Source organism: Acipenser ruthenus, chromosome 4 (assembly GCF_902713425.1).
Source record: "Acipenser ruthenus chromosome 4, fAciRut3.2 maternal haplotype, whole genome shotgun sequence".
In the NCBI taxonomy this organism is placed as follows: Eukaryota; Metazoa; Chordata; class Actinopteri; order Acipenseriformes; family Acipenseridae; genus Acipenser; species Acipenser ruthenus.
Genome location: NC_081192.1, coordinates 70,753,006 through 70,772,664, shown reverse-complemented (window position 1 = coordinate 70,772,664; position 19,659 = coordinate 70,753,006). Strand labels below are relative to the sequence as shown.

The window sequence follows — 19,659 nt, the reverse complement described above, 5'->3', positions numbered from 1 at the left end:
GATCACCGCTCACATCCAGTTCAAAACTCTTGTACTCGCCTACAGATGCCTTGACCAGACTGCACCCAACTACCTCCAGACCCTCATCTCTCCCTACACCCCCACTCAACCTCTCCGCTCCACCTGCACTAGAAGACTGGCTGTACCTCCTCTACGCTCCCCTGCCTCCAGAGCCCGCTCCTTCTCCACCCTCGCCCTGCAGTGGTGGAATGACCTTCCTACAGATGTCAGGACTGCCCAGTCCCTGACCACCTTCTGGCGCCTCCTCAAGACTCACCTCTTCAGACAGCACCTGTAGAACTCCTCTTTTCCCTCTGGACACTTTATCACTCTTCCTTAATGTGCTTACTTGCTCTTATCTGCTCCCTATTTTACTGCATTTAATCCTGCACTTTAGAGTACTGTAATCTGTCACAAGTGTTATTTAATCTGTAGTATTTTGTATTAAATTATATCCTGATGCAACTATCACTGACACTGTTATCTGCTCCGTTATTGAATCGTATTTTGTTATATACTTGTACTTACTATAACCAAAGTCATTGTATTTTATCTTGCTTTTAATTGTATTAATACTTGTACTGTGATTCTTGAAATGTATTTTTGTTTATGACTGTAAGTCGCCCTGGATAAGGGTGTCTGCTAAGAAATAAATAAATAAATAATAATAATAATAATATCCAGTGCCTCCAGCAGCTCCGCCAGTGCGTGACGATCCATAAGCCCAGTTTTAAGAACGAATAGTTTACTGTTTTGAATTGTGTTTTTGTTGTTGTTGTAGGACTAGCAGTAGTCATATTAGTAGAAATACATATTCCATTTAGACTTTTTAAGAAAATGAAAATTCCACATAGCATAATCAAACTATGTCCTGGACCAAATCAAAACTTACTCAAAACTCAAAACCTACTCGCTAATCACAAATTACAAAACAGCTATTGATGGCAGCTTTTTTGTTTGTCAGGTTATTCCTTCTACCCCAGCGGGAATCTGCCATTAATACTGGGTTTGTCATTTGTGATTAGCGGGTGGGTCAAAGTTTTGATTTGGTCCAGGCCTATGTGCAGTTTAATGCGCCAAGTATTTAACACTAGAACCGCCATGTGGGTCAATTTGGCACATTTTGGATTTAAAATGTTTATTACTTTTCCGTTGTAAATCGTATGTGTATGTCCGTTTTTTGAGTTTTCCTAAATATATGAATTAAATATCCAGACGGTGTTTGATAGCCAGAATCGCAAAAATTATAAAGTTATAAACAGTTCTACCTAGAACCGCCACGTGGGTCAATGTGACCCATGCATTACAATACATGTCTCTTTTTAATATAACGTAAGATATTCTATTTTTTTTTTTTTTTGTAAATGCAGCAAACAAGACCCGCCCCCTTTCCTAGCACACGTGTTTTTTTATACGGTGTTTCTGCGATGCAAATGTTAGATAAGATGTTCATGAATAAAACTTATCAGTTGTATCCGATAGTATGTCTTTAATTTTCATAACGAAGCAATTTAAAAATGTATGGGTCACAGTGACCCACGTGAAAATCTGGCAGTTCGAGCATTAAATAGTTTTGTCACAGGGAAACAAATATTGCTTTTACATCAATGTGACTTTGATATGCCTTACTATCAAGCTAGCTTTACTGGGGATCCTTAAAAAAAAGCATTGAAACAAATCTACCTGTAATATGCAATGTATTCTTTTGTTCTCTCCGTGCCAGTATATTTTTCCAACAAATAAATATAATATTATAAATATAATTGTAAATATTATATTAGGTATTAATCATTTATTATTGTTTATTAATCATTTGTCATTTGCAGCCCCTAAACTAAAGGGTTATCAACTATTTTAACATTCCCTCCATTTTTAGATAGTGTTTAAATCTTTAAGCATAGGTTTTGCAGAATACACACATGCACACTTCTTCACACACATACAATGTACTGAACTGTATGTGCTCTTTGAATATTGAAAATTTTAACTGTATTGTGACCAATTTAAAATAATAATAATAATAATAATAATCTTCTGTCATTTTTGAGTGGTTTGTAATCTGTTCTCATAAAGTTGTCATCAAAAGTCTACACTCCCTCTATTTGCAACAATGTTATTTACCAATCAATGTATGTACCAATGTGAAGTGTTATAAAAGTAATACATCCTAAAGTTGAATCCTTCAGGACCCTTTAGGACAGTGCTATAGGATATTCTATAGTACTTGTGCCCAATTTACTATAGGACTATCTATAGGATTTCCTATAGATTCTTTTTTTTTTAAATAGTACTCCTATAGGATATTTCCGTAAGGGGAATGCTTTGTTTTTGTTTTACCCCCTTAACCCCCTAGAATGATTTTCAAATGTAATTTGAAACCAACAAAGTAGGAAAACAAGGGAATAATACTTGTTACCAAGTAGGCTTACATTATAATCGTGCATGAATTAAATTAATAACTTGTAAAAGTCAGATTCAAGTAGCAGTACCAGTGGAAACAATACCACAGCTTGTCAGAAACATTGATTTTGATTTGTACATGCCAGTAGATAAAATGACAGTGTTTGTTTTATACTGTATACCAGTCAGAGCTGTGTGGTATGTTGTACTGTCCTATACTCAAAAGGAAGTTCACCATCCTGTCTACGTAGCCAACAATGCAACAATACTTTAGCACACCATATTATTTAAACCGAGCAAGCACCTGTAAAGCAGCCCCCCCCCCCCCCCCCCCCCCTCGTGAATACAGGGCAGAATTGTTCTACTTTTTGTAACAATAAATATTAAAAAAGCAATAACTGTCTTCCGGCGAAATATCTGCTCTATATTGTTTTGAGCTACTGTCATTTAAACGTGTTCACAAAACCACACTTTTTCTTTTTTCTTTTTTTTTTCAGGCCTTCCTGTGAAAGAGTTAACCGATATTTCCTGCGTTGTTTTGTGGAAACAGCAAAGTGGGGTTTAGTATTTGCCGACATATATCAATGCCGTTATTAATTATTTGGTTAAGTGACACATATTTGAAGTATTTTGTTTTTCTTTTTCTGGACAATGGCATGCGTCATGCCAAGGCCTCATAAATAGACGAGTTTAGATGCTGCCTAACCGACACACCCTCTATCATTTTGCGGAAGCAGCTCAAAGGGGAATTACGTTTTTATATAACCGTCTGGGCTACACAAGACAACTTCGAGAAGCAATTAAGAAACTTGTCGCAGCAGTCTATATAACCATCAAAATCAGAAATGTAAGCAATTTTCTTTTAGTTTATGTATGATATTCAGTAAATTGTCTTGCATTTTCATTTTTTGAGACCAGATGATACAGTATATATAGTAGCATATAGTAGTAAAGGTTAACGTAAATAGTATTGGCTGTGTTTCTTTTATAATAAGACTGGATGGGCTTAAGAACGCTGTCGTTATCGTACTAGTATATCTGAGGAAAAGTATTTTAACGAATCCCTTTATTTAAGTATTGTGTAAAGTTTTGATGACGGTTATTTTTGCAAGGACAAAAGATTCAGTTTCGGTTTCACTAAAGGTGACCATTTTGAGAACATGTCTTTGTCGGTTCTTTAACATCATTTCTTTCTTTCTTTTTTATTTTTTATTTTTTACATTGTAATATCATTTTCAATGTGGTTGCTGACAGGATGGATGCACCCAAAGTATACTGTAATACTACAGAACCAGTACCATCGAAGAAGTGGCTAACAGATGATCATGTGGACAAAAAAAGGCTTGTGATTAAAATTCTAGAAGTGGTAAGTAGTATATTGTTTTATGACGCTGTGATGTAAATAAATAAATAAACGTAGATCTTTCTTTTTTTATTATGAATATTGCATAGCCTATATTGTTATAGTAATACAAATGCGCAATAAATAAATAAATAAATAAATTAATTAATTAATAACATTGACACTGGCGTGTATACATATGTATTGTGCTTGAAATACAGAGACTAGTTTTGTCTGGAAAAAAACAGGTTTATGATTACATTGCAATTGTAAACGGTAGCTAGCATAAAGTCAACATCAGAGCAGGAAAGTTTGTAGCTTCGACAGCTTTTGTCTGTTAAATAAATTACAACATAAAGTTTCTATTCAGAAAATTTGACACAATATCGCCTAAATTGCGAACGTTAACAACTCGGTCTAATGTAAGTGGTTATTGTAATTTGATATTAAAAGTTGTACTGTGAAACAATACAGTGGAATACTTTGGGGCATTTAAAAGGACTGTAAACTAGACATTCAGGGACAAATTTGGTTCATACGCGGTGCAGTATGAATATCACAACCGTGCCGTACAACCAAAACTGTGCCCTTCTTCAAGGAGAAAGATGGACTGATTATTTTGTGTTGCTGGAATCCCTGACATGTAAAGCTGCATCTCCCTGTTGCAATACAGTTCCAGTCATGCTGAGCAAGACAGCAGATCAGAAGGATTTTAATAGGTGGAGGTAGCTGGGAGGTGCATCAGTGCCTTTTGTTATGTTTCCATTAGTATTTTATCAATCAATCTTTATTTTTGTATAGCGTCTTTAACGAGGGCCGCCACAAAGCACTTTACATGACGATAAAAAGAAAGAAAAAACAAATAACAGTAATTGTAATAATAAAAAGAACACCCATAAAACAGTCAAAAGTATTTAAAATAAATGTTAAAAGTCAAATAATGCTAAATAGTAAAATATGCCCTATAGAGAGGAGAGAATAGCATTTTAGATAACTGGGTACGCCAGGCTATAAAAATGTGTTTTTAATTGAGATTTAAAAACATCAATCGAAGGAGCTTCTCTAACAGTACTGGGCAGGTCATTCTGTAATTTCGGTGCAATAGCTGCACTTAAATCCAGTAAAACAAGTGGAGCCCATGTCAGAGAACCACAACACATAATTTTTCACTCGAATTAGTACCATCTCAGTGCTATGATACAGCTTAAAACCAAAATTTCTCAGCAATATTCTGTGTAGCAAGAAATCTGTTAAGTTGCTCCACCACCACTCTTTCTAACACCTTGGATAGAAAAAAGGAAGATTGGATACAGGCCTGTAGTTATTAAGCACATTGGGATAGAGGGTGGGCTTCTTGAGCAAAGGTTTTTTTTACTGCTGTCTTGAACGAATTAGGAATAAAAAATGATGAAAGAGAGCTGTTAATATTTAAAACAGTGGTATTTATTTTTGGATATACTTCTTTTAAAAGTTTAGTAGGAATGGGAACTAATGTACATGTTGTGAGTTTTGTATTTAACTATGATGCCCAGCTCTTGTTTAAGCGTCAATAAAAAATGCTCTAAGGTTTGATGAGATTCAGACAGACCAAGAATATTTGCATCATTATTTTTGTCAGTTGACATGTCTCTCTCTATTTGGTGTACAGTTGCTCAGCTGATGTCAAACACTTTTTTTTATTGAAGCGATTCATAAACTTATCACAGCTTAGAGGAGTATTTTGTGTAACTCACTGCAATACTGGATTTATTAATTTTGTTATGGACTGAAAGAGAAATCTTGGGTTATTCATGTTTTTGTCAATAAGATCAGAATAATAGACCGATCTATCTAGAGACAACGCAGCCCTGTTTTTTGAAAGATTATCTTTCCATGTTGGATAATGAACCTGAAATCAGGTAGCTCTCCATCTGCGTTCTAGTTTCTACGTTTGTGTATATGTGTTGTATCATTGAACTAAGGAGAGAATCTTTTTGTAGACAGTTAATTAAGTTTATAGGGTGCAATAGTAGGGCTGCAACAAAGGGTACATTTTGACTTTTGAAGGTTCGGAACACATTACCGAAGGAAGGTTCGAACCTTCGATGGTACTCATTTGCATAATTTACTGGTGACGTCACCATAGCTACTTGTTGATATAAATGGAATAAAACATTCATATGTAGTTTAAAGATAAATTATATATAGAACAGTAATCATGTTTTTATAATTTAAATGAAAATAAAATACACGTTGTTTATTTGCACGTAATTGATGCTGCTTGTGCGTAAGCTTGAATTCCAGCAGCACTAACTGCAGCGGACTGAGGCAAAACAAACTTAATTTAACAGTCACCGTTCAAAGCAGGTAATCAGTCACATTTAACTACTACTAAAAATATTATTATTATTATTATTATTATTATTATTATTATTATTATTATTATTATTATTATTATTATTATTAATAATAATAATAATGATAATAATGATAATAATAATAATAATATGAATTTACGATTGTCAAGTGACCCCAGAGATTGGTTATACCTCCATGATACGAGACGCTTGCACAGTTTGCATTCAACTTTTTTTTTTGGTCGTCTGGGCATTTAACTAAAAAAATCCCAAACAGCAGAGGGGTATTGAGACATTTCTTTCAAAACAGCTTAAGCTATACAGCGCTTTGCTGTCGAGATGTTGAATGAAGAAATTTGCCTCTGATTAACACGAGCTGGAGGGGGGAGGGACAGACGGTGCTCAGTTTTTCCGAAATTAAAGTTATTTGTGTTAGCGTATATTTTGTATATGTTTCAAACATATTCTACCATAGCACTTCTTTTACACTGTCTTGTACACTAGGTACTCAGTACATATTTTACTGAAGCACTACAACAGCTATAGGTACCGCCCCAGTGCTTTGGATACTATACCCTGCTCCATACATGGCAGCGGCGCCATATAGAGTTGCTACGATTTGATTTGATTTTAATACAACAACTTTTGTTTAAGTAATAAAAAGATTGGATTTTGCATGTGACATTTAATATGTGATTTATAGTATTCACACATTGTCAAACGATTTCTGTTAACAGAAAAAAAAGCACCACACACACACGCAGTGCGGGAATGGCGTCTGACGAACCTTCGAAGGTTTAAAACAATCTTCGAATTCCTGGCTGGCGAACGAACCTTCGAACCTTCAAACCTGCTAATACAGCCCTATGCAATAGTATCCAAGGTGTTTGTCAGAGTGGCATTATACTTCTCTATCATCTCTCCGACCGCTCCAGAATGAGTACAATCTAAAACAGACAAAGCTTCCAGGAACTTTTTAGAAGTTGATAAATTTAGAGATCTAGTTTTAATACAGCATGGTGGCTGTTTCATAGGGTTGGGTAATAGCATATCAAAGACAACCGCATAGTGATCTGAAATCGTTAGATCATTGATGGACAGATTCTGAATAATTAGACCACGAGAGAAAACCAAGTCCAAGGTATGGCCATGAATATGAGTAGGACCAGTAACATGTTGAATAAAACCCAAGGACTTAAGCAATGCCAGTAAATCTCTACTAAGAGGATCTCTAGTGACATCAACATGTACATTAAAATCACCTAAAAGTAAGATTCTATCATGTTTGACAATAATTGTTGATAAAAACTCACTGAATTCAGATAGAAAAGAGTTTGGCCAAAATAGGCCATGAAACATAAAAGATAGGATTTCAAATGATGTACAAACCTCTGTTTTTTCATTGCAAAAATTAAACTCATTACCAAAAATTGTTGAAATACCACACCTTGTCCCTTAAGACGCGTTTTCTGATAGAAGAAAAAACCAGAAGGACAGGCATCTACCAGGGATGCATTTTTGTCTTGCTTCAACCACGTCTCAACTAAAGTAAACATTTCTAAATTTGTTTCAAGAATAAAATCATTAATTAAAACTGACTTCTTTGCCAAAGATCTTGTATTAAGTAAGCCAAGACGAAGCATAGTTTGTGCAGTGCACGGTAAGTTGACAGTGTGTGATAAATTCATAACTTTAACTAAATTTTCAGACAAGAGCTCCAGGGGGAAGCTGTTGGTTCATAAAGGGGAACTGACACTACTTCAATTGTATAGATTAAATGCTTCAATTGTGGAGTCTGTCCACATGACTGAGGCGTGTGAGTCAGTTCTCCTGAAGACATACCTAGTCAAAGGCATTTACAATAATTCTCAAAGTTTTCTACCAATCTAAATGAACCCAAGAACTCACTATCACAATTGTCAATAAAACCCAGATTCTCAGAGGCACACCAGTTTGCTAGTCAGTTGTTCAGTGAAAAAAGTCTTAAAGGCTTCACATCTCCTGACAACAGGAAGGGACCCAGAGACAGTTATATTCTTACCCGTCTTGGTGTTTGCAATCATCCTGAGTAGTTCTGGGTTCCGATATTGAGTTATTAGCATTTTCTTCAACATCTGCCATTAAACTGGTTTTGAGCTTGTCTGTTTTTCAGAAAGGTCCACAGTCACTGTTACATTTGTCCAATTTCACTGATGGAATTAGAGGCAGTGATCATCAAGGAATGTCTCTACACCATATTCACAGGGTCAAATCCACGTACTGCATATTCATTAGTTTAATTTGCTAGAGACTGTGGTTATTAGTTAGTACACTTTGCTGTGTACTCACAGGAAGATGGTTACTCATTGCAGTCTGTTTTTTTTAATGACGTACTTATGTCAGCCCACAGATTGAGAACTGGTGGCCTATTTGTGAGAGTTAAGGTCTTGAACAGATCTGACTTACTGTCCCTATGACCTATTTTAACATATTGTATGCTGTTGACTGGACACTGACAATTAGGTTACATTCTAATTTGTTTAAATAGATAAATAAATTAAAAATGAAATGCAATTTAGAAAATCAGTTTACCTCGTGCCCCTTATTTTAACCAAAATAATTAACTGAATTTATTAGCATGTTTTTTTTAAAGGTTCTGACAAAAAATGCATTCTTAGCTGGCCAAACAACAAACCTGTTTAATTATGGCTCCATAAATAAAGTTACTGTTTCATAAATAATTTCTCAGAGTGGTAAAAATAAACAGGCTACAGACTTTTTGCAAAACATATTTAAGACAACAATAATGTTAATGTGTGACAATAAAATAAAACGCATATATATAAATATTGATTAAAATTTTTGACCGGTTAATTTATGGACATTAGTTGATTAATTGGTAGATTTTTATAAAGCAGTTTTTATAAAGTTAACAATATTATAGAGCCTGGCTAGCATAGTAATACTAAATAATCTAAAAAATAAATAAATAAATAAATAAATAAGCCCAATGGGAATTTGGTCTTTTTAAAAGTATTATTATTATTATTATTATTATTATTATTATTTTAGTAAATGTAACACATTTTTACAGAACAACCATTATTTCGGTTCACTGTCAGTCACATACTAGTAAATGAAAAGACAAGACAGCTGAGCTGCGTTTCCAACATCGGTTATTTAATCTACCATTACAGCTACGTACTTGGCTTCCTGTACTTCTGCATCTAGCAGAACCTGAGGCACCGAAGAGGTTAAGCAGTTCGGAATCTTGTTACAGTAGGTTTAGAAACAACCGCTCGACCGAGGCGAATTAAATCTGATGAGGACGAGTTGATGTCTGTGTCTCAGTAATCCTCTGGGCAAGTACTTAAAACAAATGTACACATATACTCTCACGTTTAGTCTTGCATTAAAAAAATGCAGGGAAATCAATTTTCTAACGGGGTGTAGCAGTGGTGAATAAGCATTCACAAATAATGCTTAGAAAACAGTCAGTCGGAACTGAAACCTCCCTTCATCTCCCCTGCAATACCAACCTCAATTAATGACGTTTTATGTTTGTGTTCTCCCTCTGCGTGGGGTGCGAAGTTTATGGTTTGAATTTACTGAAACACGTTGGATCTTTTGAAGTTAGTGTAAAGTCATTTTACAAAAATAAGGAGATAATACTGGGTTATGACCCTGACCTGAAGATGTCAATAGCAAAGGGGGCCGGTTGCACTAACGAGGTCAAACAATAGGTCACGTTTTACTAAATATTGTAAAACTAATAAACAAACAATTACCATAATGAACATTATCGTAGTATGTTGCTTAAAACATAATAACACAATATATTCATAATAAAGTTGAGTTGGGACTCTCTGTCTGTAGCTTGGTGTTGTTTACATTATCGTCAGCATATTTTAAGTGATTGGAAGCTGAAATTACTTTTTTAAAACACACTTTTCTTATACCAATACAGTATTGGTGAGCGATGATCAGTTAGTTTGAAAACCAGGCTTTAATCACTGATAATAGGTGCACAGGCAGTGATTCCGTGAGCGCTCCGGGGCTCAAGCACCAATGGAGGAAAATAAGGTCCCGCATAGTGCAAATAAACCACCTGTTATGTCAAATTACAGTGTGGATGCTTCACAAGCACAACTGTTATTGCAGCATTTGAAAATATAAAATCCATTTATACAAAGTCTCCCAGCTTTCTTGAAAAGATCTGCAATTCCCTCGTTTTTCTTTTGTATTTGTAATACTCTTATTAATATGTAAACCTAGTAGATACAGCGTCTGTCAGTTCTGGCAGATTCTACTGTACTTGCTGAAGCAGTTTGCTCTCACTGATAATTTAAAAAAAAATAGCAAACTAGTTAACAATTTCATCCCGAGGGCTACAGTGAAACGTACTGTCTTTAAATTGGGACTTTAGTGAAGACCGCATGTGTACGTGAGTACATTAATTATTGTAGATAGTAATTCATAGCCATCCAGCATTTTTGTAAATAACAACACATGTAGTGTACAATGAAATAAACATTTTACTTGTGTCATCTGTGTCAATTTCAGAAGGTAACACAGCTGAGAGAATTTATTCAGTAAAGTAGTTGCTCAGTAACGAGGTGCAAACAGGTGATTGGTCGATCTGAGTGTTTACGAATGTGCTTTGTTAAAAAAAAAATAAAAAAAAAAAATCTAAATTTATAATCTAAGCCTATTTTTAGGGACCCCCAACTGTTGTTGTTGATTCCAACTTAGGCACTTCACATAAGGACTAGCAAGTTTCAAAAGGTATATTGTTAGTTGCTAACCCTGTTACAGGTACCCGAGTATACTGTGGCTATTGACAAGTGACTGCTTAACATGCTGTCGTAGTCAGAAATCAGAGGTATTTGTGGTGTATACCTCAATTTTTTCTGAGAAAGTTTTTCTTGAAAATTGATTTGTACCAAATTGACTATAATGTCTCTGTTGTCTTACGACATTTTTTTTTTAATTTGTAAAAAGCAATTCAAAATATTACTTCAAAGTTCTCTATATAATTTTCAATAACGGTCTCGATAATAAGCTATCGCGTGGAATTCAGCTATTCTTACACCTTGCCCTAGCATATTTATGTCCCGCCTCCGCTCACATGTTTATGATTAAAGAGAAAATGCAGATCTTCCATTGGCTGATTTTATTTTATATACAAAAATAAAATTCTGCACAATTAAATTGTAAAAAAAAAAAAAAAAGAAATCTGTGATCAACTCTTTAGTTGATTAATCGGTCTGCAAAGAAGACTATGCGGTGTTCTGATTCAAGCATTCAAAATTCTAAAAGGTATTGACAATGTCGACCCAGGGGACTTTTTCTACCTGAAAAAAAGAAACAAGGACCAGGGGTCACAAATGGAGATTAGATAAAGGGGCATTCAGAACAGAAAATAGGAGGCACTTTTTGTGCACAGTGTGGAGTAGTGGTTAGGGCTCTGGACCCTTGAGCAAGGTACTTTACCTAGATTGCTCCAGTAAAAACCCAACTGTATAAATGGGTAATTGTATGTAAAAATAATGTGATATCTTGCAACAATTGTAAGTCGCCCTGGATAAGGGCGTCAGCTAAGAAAAAACAAATAATAATAATAATTACTGTATGAATTGATAAATGTATGGACAAATTGACCAATTCATGAATTGCCAAAAGAATTGACAAACAAATTGACAAATTAATTGACAAATTAAATAGTTTTGGCACAAATGGCGCTCCATAGTTAACATCACCCAGCCAAGCAGCTATTAAAGGTGTACAGTGTATCCATCCTTATTTCTCATACTCTCCACATGAATGTAACCTGCATATGAATGCAGAATCAAACCTCAACACACATCGTGGCATTACCCCGAACAGCAGCATGTATATACAGAAAGAAACCACTAAATGGAGAAATTAAACAATAGCTTACAGCATGCATTCAAAATCTAACTTAAATAAAATTAAATATTCATATATTGTAACAACTTGCTAGGATAAGTGTCAACAAGAAGGAAGTTTTTTTTTTTTTTTTTTTTTTTTTTTTTTTTTAGTGGCTCACAATTACATTACATACAAACACAACACGTCTCTTTACACTGTAACCTGTTGTCCTGGCCGGCCACACTACACATATATATAGATGCGTGGACTGTAAATTCAAATCCACAATGCCGAAAACACTCGTCCATTTAGTAGCCCCGATGACAGAAACCTGTGGATCCAATCTGCACGTGTATCCCTTACTCATACTCCTGTAAGGGATACTGCCCTTACCACACCTGTATGGCACAGGCAATGGCATGGAATGCAGATTGAGCTTGTGAAAGTATGCCTCTGATATTAATGAAAAATAAATAACACTATAAAAAAAGCTGTGTCCTTATACTGTACCTTGTAGAATTACCGGGTTCGGGCTTGAAAAGGAAAGGGAGCCTTTGATGGTCGAGTCCACACATCAAGGGGGACACATAATACCCCCCTTACACTGCGTCTTTTCAAAATGTTTTTATTTTAACATTTAAACTATATCCTTTTTTTTAAGTTTAAACCTTTATTAAATTAAATGGAATCTAGCACCCCTATCTAGAACAGTTTTAAAATGGAAAAAACTTTTTTTTCTTTGATGTCACACATAGATGGAAACACTAAACAAGAGCCGTTCAAGAACCTCTAAAACAATGAAGTGTCTTGTAAAGTTGACTTTTTGTCTGTCAATAGCTATGAAAAAGTTTACCATGGTATTTGTGATCAGTATTTTTTGCAGTTTTACCAAGCTTTCCCCACGCTTCATATTATACATTTACTATAGTTTACCCTGATTTGCCATGTTTGTTAATATGTTATATCATACCTCAGTGTTCTTTATAATGCTTTACCAATGCATTCACTGTGTTTTGTTACACTTTGCTATGCTTTTACTATGGTAAACTTTTATAAGAGAAGAAGTCCCTTGTTGCTATACTAAGCAATATAAATTAAACTACAATTGCACATCAGTTTCTCCAGGTTAGGCCTATATGCTATAGTTGTGTGTGTGTGTGTGTTTTTTTTATTCTCACTAAACTCTACTTTGAGTGATATACTGCAGTTGTTTTATTTTATTTTTTTAAATCCTTTTTATTACACATACCAGTAAAAATATTTTCAGTATTGAATGTTGTTTTGATTTAGCTTTTCATTGAATTGTAGAATACTTACATAATATAGTATTTACAATGAGGAGTCGTGTATATTTATATCATTTCTATCAAAAATATTTTGTCAATCTAGTTTTAATAGTTTCACAAATCGATGGATTGTTCATATCCAGTACATAATTGGCATTGCTTCTGTTCAAATCTAGTTAAATCTAAAAAAATGTAAATATGGTAAATGGCAAACTAGGTTAGCAACACTAAAACCGAAAGAACAAAAAAATCATTACATTTTTTGCCAGGGAAAGTTTGTCTTGAAATGCTTCTAAACAGTTTTTTTTTTAAAAACATTCCAACAAATACATGCTTGACCACAAAGTCAACTCAGAAATAATTGTATAAATTACACAGTATGATTTTTTCTAATCCGCTAATACCTCAGTGACTATGCTGTTTTTGTTTTTGTTTTTTTTTGTAACTTCACTAGATTGCTGCATTTAAATGTCAGGTTCATGTATTAAGAAAGCAGTCTCACTTATTTGCTAAATTACAAAAAATTTAAATAATATAAATTTCTGTGGCTCTCTAGAAATATAGTGCTTTTCTAGCAGCAGAACAATAAATAAAAAGTACTTGTCCGACGGGCAAAGTATAACGGCAAAACTTGTTGTTCCTCACACAAATCTTGTCCCGGGCGTCAGGCGATATGAATTGCACAGGTCTGACCTAATTAGTCAGTAAATGTACTTTTGTTTCTCCACAGCTCCTGTCATTCATTGCATTTATATGTGAAGAGGTGGTCAACAATTGCTCTGACTGTGGACCACTCTACTTCTTTGAATTCGTCAGCTGCACAGCCTTCCTTTTTACCATTTTACTGCTGATCCTGCTTAAAACCACATTGTTCAAGTCAGTCGGAATTAACCACCTCCCATACGTGGTAAGAATTCTTCCACCAATATATACGTAGCATGCTTCTTTGATCATAATCACTTCGATGGTGAAAACTGGGAGACGGTTGTGTAAATTTACATAACTGAAAACGATGGGATGGGAATCCATCACACAGCTGTTTCTGTTTGCCATATATCTCGTGATCTGGCCACCTATTTTTTTTCTTTTTTTTTTTAAATTTAGTCGTCGCCAATGGTTTTTACCCCGGTTTTCTCCCCAATTTGGAATGCCCAATTATTATTTTTATCCCGGTTCACCGCTGCAACCCCCCGGCGATTCAGGAAACGGAGGCTGAAACACGCGTCCTCCGAAACGTGTTCCTGCCAATCCGTCATTTTTCGCACTGCGGATCCACAGCGAAGCCACCAGACCTATAGTGTTGGAGGACAACACAGATCTGAATGGCTCCACTGCAGACCCGCAGGTGCCCTATCAGCCACAGGGGTCGCTGGTGCGTGGTAAAACGTGGATTGCCCTGCCGACCTAAGCCCTCCCTAGGAACCCCCGGTCACAGTCGGCAGTGACATAGACTGCATTCGAACCCGCGATCTCCAGGCTATAGGGCGCACGCGGAGCGCCTTTACTGGATGCTCCACTCGGGAGCCTGTGATCTATCCACCTGAGCACAGCTGTTAGATTAAAAATGATAATAATGAACATTGTACAATAAACCTGGAATTTGAATGAGTTTTATTTATACCCTATTTTGTCAATCCATAGGATTTTATCTTTACTCTTGGAATAGCAGTTTTCTTCCTGATTGCATCTTGTGTATTTGCTGCCCACAATTATGGAACCACTCTGGAGAGCACTGCTATTGTAAGTAGTTTTCATTTTTGCTAATTTATTTATAGAGAATAGTGACCCTGTAGGGGGGGGATTGGTTACAACTTGTATGGACTAGGAACCGAAGGGCAGTTTTCCAATATATTGCTGTTGTAAAACATATAGGCAATTAGATTTGTATTGTTTTTGACTTTTTTCATTGCATATTCAGTGGCATTTGGCATATTTCAGTGTGGCTACAGGGGAAATTTCTGTTTACTTTTCAGAAATGTAGTAATTGTTTAATTTATTTGGGGGCATAATGACATACTGTATTCAGAAGAAGTACAGTGCCATTTGTTTTTAGTAAGACAGCAAATTTACAACTATGATATTGTAAGAAGGATAAGTGAATTATTGTGTAGTTTCTTGGTAGCTTTATGACATTTCAATTGATATGTACATTTTCTTTTGTTATTGGTCTTGCTTTAAAATAAGACCCCTGTGTTCGCTTCAACATGAATTTTCTATTTCTGTCAAACCTTTTGATAATTTCTGATTTTTATGTTTTAAAAGCATTTCATGTGTTTTTTAAACATACAATGTACAGTAGAGGGTTAAGTAAATAAAACGTTTTACAAAATTTCTCACTTCTGTTGTAGGTCTTCGGATTTTTGGCAACTATTGCATTTTTGATCGATGTTGTCCTAATTTATAAGGACAAAGGATTTCCATGGAGCCCAAAGAACCATGTGCCTACCCCCAACCCTGAAAATAAAGAATCAGATGAGCAAGAGAAATTGAATGCCAATGGGAATACAGCAAATAATGTTTAGGCAAGTTAGGGATTCATTTTCAGTGGAGAAGATATGCTTTTTTGCCCTTTTTTATTTTTTATCTCCAACACTACTGATTGAAGTAGATACCTGCATTACAGCAGGAAAGATACAGCTGTATCATCTAATTATGTAATGGTTTTTTTCAAGCAGGCAATGTCCTGGAGTAAAATGGCTGAGGTGGATCAACACAACCAATGAGATAAAAAGTTTCTGTATCCCATTCCTTTATTGTTATTTTTGTTTAAAATATAGATCAGGGGTGACCAAAGTTGGCCCTTCCACTCCTGGTCTTTGTCCCAACCCTGTGCTAAATTGTTTAATTGAACCAATTAAACCTCCATCCAGACCCTGAAGTAGTTAATTGTATCATTTTACCTGTTAAACATGGAGTGATGCACTAAAACTATTAAAAAACAAATTGACTTTTAAAATTGTCCTTTTGTAAAAATGTACATTTTATAACTACTGTATTAGAAAATGATAAAAGTGTCTCGTTCTGTGCAACAAGAAATAAACTATGAGCATTATTGGTCAGAATTCCAGACATCACCACTATCCTGTTCTCTTTTATGACTTGTACAAGATCATTTGTTGGTGTTTGTAAACTACTTACAACATTATTCACAATATTCAAGAATTCTAGTGCATAAAAGATGAGAAAAACCCTTAGTGATGATATTTAAAAATTATTAGGAAGCATTTATAAAAGCTGTATAATTATTTTTGTTTTTATACTTGTGAGTATCATGTCTTATGTGTGCAGTCTTCTCTTTCTTTTATGAGGGACCTCTTATATTTTTATGCTGTATACATTTCTATTTAGGGGTACAGTACATTTATTTAGAATGGTTTCATGAAACATAGTTATGTATTTTATATCATTGTGAATGATTAGGGCTTGAAGTTTGGGGTTTTTATTTTTGATCACATGACGTCCCTTTAACCCTTTCCGGTCCAATGTCGGACCCTGCCCGACATCATCAAAAAGACGCAAAAAACAGGTCTCTAGTCGTTTTTTCTCCGGAAAAAGCTGAGAAAACCATTCAATGGCTGACTGAGACCGATAGGAGCCGAGAGAAGCCGAAAAAAAAGGGCGTATCTCATGAATACTGATAGTCCCGACACCCACATAGATAACACAGACATAAACAAACAAGATAGCTGCTTCCGCAACCAGCGCTCAAAGAACCACAGACATTTGCAGAGCTTTTTTTAGATGTTATAGTAATAAAATAACGACTTGGATCGCATTATTGAGGAGTTTGGTGATAAAACGAGTGATCAAGAGATGATTTATCGGTATGTATTATTATTAAGAGGTATTTGAAAAATATAGCGAACAAGGGGTGGGGCAGGGCTGGAGATGCAGTACTGAGTGTGCTGTTGATATGCAGTGCCTTTTAAACCTGTTTTACTGTGAAAAAAAATACTTTTAAACAGCGTGTCTAAAATAAACTGCGCGTGTGAAAATAAATTGGACCTGACGCGCTGAATAAATGGACCACTAAGGGTTAAACTTATTTTGAGCCAATTCCGTTTCCTAATTAAACGTTAATTGCTCATCACTGATCCTAATTGCATTTCATTCTTGCACTTGCCTAGTTTAACATTGTGCTTTTGTTATTTTCACTTGTTTACAGAGTTGTCCTGAAAGATTTTCTTTTAACCATAAAATACCCAGTACGGAGTGTACACTGATGTCAAGTCCAGCATTTAAAATCTACTTGATTTGTAGCAAAGAAAAAAAAAAATATTAAACCCAGTCTTTAATTAGTAGTTTTCACTTTATTAGGATGCAGGGGCGTCTTAACAATGACTAATTAACATTTAAAGCGAGGAAAACAAAAAACGAAAAGTTCAAGCCCTAGGTAAAAACAATATTATAGTTTAACTGTATTATATTAAGTTCAACTTATTGTTTAACTGTATTGTTTATGAAGATCTATCAGAATGCAAAAGATCATACAGTTAAATCGACATGTACAAGAATACACAGTGTTTTGTACCATTCCTGTTGTGCCTTTCATGATTAAATAAATTAATCAAAACTTATTTTAAAAAAAAGTAATTTTAATGAATTTAGCTTTCAATGTTTTTTGTACATGAATATCCCACCAATTTTGCCTTTTTGTAACGTTCTTGTATTAACCATTAGGTAAACACAGTAGATAAAATCTGTTCGGTAACTGTCGTATTGGGTATTAATGTCTTTTAAATGAATCATTGTGTAATGTCGTGTTTATGTTTTTTAGAGTTAGAGTATTTTTGATCTTCTTTAACTTTTGTCTTCAAACTGCTAATTGTATTAAAGAGTAACTATGAGACACCTGAATGTATGCATTTGTTTTTAATGTACAGTCGCAAACAAAAGTATTGGCATCCTATGCTTATTATACCATCATTCAAGGTACTAGATTAAAGACAAGCATTTGGTAAACTTTAACCACTTGTTAATAAAACAAAATACACAATTTCTGGTAATTTCCTAAATAATCTTCTCAAAAAACAAACACATTGATTTAATATAAATTATTCATTCATGACAAAAGTATTGGCACCCCTGCTTTAGAATTTTGTGTGTTCTTTTGCTTTTATTACATCTTCAGATATTTATGATAATTAACCAGTATGTTACATCTTGTTGGTGAAACTTTTTTCAGATCAGTCCAAACATTTCTATTGGATTAAGATCTGGTGATTGTGAAGACCACTCCAGAACTTTTATCTTCGTTTTCTTCAACAATTCCAGAGTAGACTTCGGCGTATGCTTTGGGTCATTGTTGTGCTGGAACATAACCTGTCTGCCGATCAGACATGGCTGCATTCATTTAATCTTCAATCACATGATTGTCTCCAGTCCCTGAACTGCTAAAACACCTCCATGTCATGATCGATCCACCTGTATGTTTAATGCAGGTATGAGGCCTTCTTCATTGAAGGCTTTCTCTTTTATACTACAAACTTACTGTGGTCCATTTTTGGGGTCTCATTGGACCAGATCATTTTGTTGATGAATACTTCAAATTCCTGTTCATATTTCTTGTCTTATTTAAGATAATTTGTTTTATGAATGTTCATTAAAAGTGGTCTGCAGCAAGGTCTGCGTGTTCAGATGCCTTTTTGTGAACTATTATGCCTGATGCTTCTAAATCTTTATTTCAGTCCTTGGCTGTTAACCTTAGATTTGTTTTAGCTGCATGGATGATTCTCCTACCTGCTGTACCCAGCAGGATGTTATTTGGATGTTGTGACAGAGAACGAATGAATCCGAGTCAACAATCTCCCTCCTGATCTGTGAGGGCATGGTATGACAGGAACAGTGCCCTGGACTGGATGGTTTGACAGTTCATTCCAGGGTCAGTCAGAGGTCAGCAATCCAAAAAGGGTGCGAAGCCACAATACTAGAAGTCGGCGCTTCCTGCAGTAGGCAATGTGTCAGTCATGGATTAGAGGAGACGTGATTGCAATCACTACCAAAGGGGTGTGACTAAAGGTATATCGGGAGATGTGACAAAACAATCAGTTCCTTTTGTTATGGTTGCGAACGGAGTGCTAATGAACCACAAACCAATCGTGAGTGTTTTGTATTTATTTTATGTGTTATTCAACATGTCTGATTTGTACTTATTAGACGGCTAACACCTGGGAGCTATCGCTGTGAAGCCAGCATTCAACCCGGATTACAATAATGTTGTTGTTAAGATTATTATTATTTTTCTTTGTCAACAAAACCTTAAAAGTTGCATAAAATGAAAACCATTGCACAAAAACTCTTGAAATTTCAGTTGTAGCCCCCATGGCAATGTCCACAGCTGAATGAATGCGATTGGTCACATGATTTGGCAGCCATATTGGATTTTACGACAAATTTTGGACAAAATATCTTCTTGTCAGAAACC

The 19,659-nt window shown here is 35.1% G+C and overlaps 1 protein-coding gene across 1 annotated transcript; it reads left to right on the top strand.

Annotated features, from left to right (window-relative positions):
* Nucleotides 1–3,090: 3,090 nt before the first annotated feature.
* cmtm6 (CKLF-like MARVEL transmembrane domain containing 6) lies at nt 3,091–18,084 on the top strand. Its single transcript, XM_033999259.3, has 5 exons — nt 3,091–3,247; nt 3,655–3,766; nt 13,966–14,142; nt 14,877–14,975; nt 15,584–18,084. Coding segments are annotated over exons 1-5 (564 nt in total). The 5' UTR covers nt 3,091–3,245; the 3' UTR covers nt 15,758–18,084.
* Nucleotides 18,085–19,659: the final 1,575 nt, after the last annotated feature.

Excerpts from the sequence above, each read along its gene's own strand:
- cmtm6 (XM_033999259.3), top strand. Across the intron at positions 3,767-13,965 it reads TGATTAAAATTCTAGAAGTG|CTCCTGTCATTCATTGCATT; the intron begins GTAAGTAGTATA and ends GTTTCTCCACAG. Across the intron at positions 14,976-15,583 it reads CTCTGGAGAGCACTGCTATT|GTCTTCGGATTTTTGGCAAC; the intron begins GTAAGTAGTTTT and ends CTTCTGTTGTAG.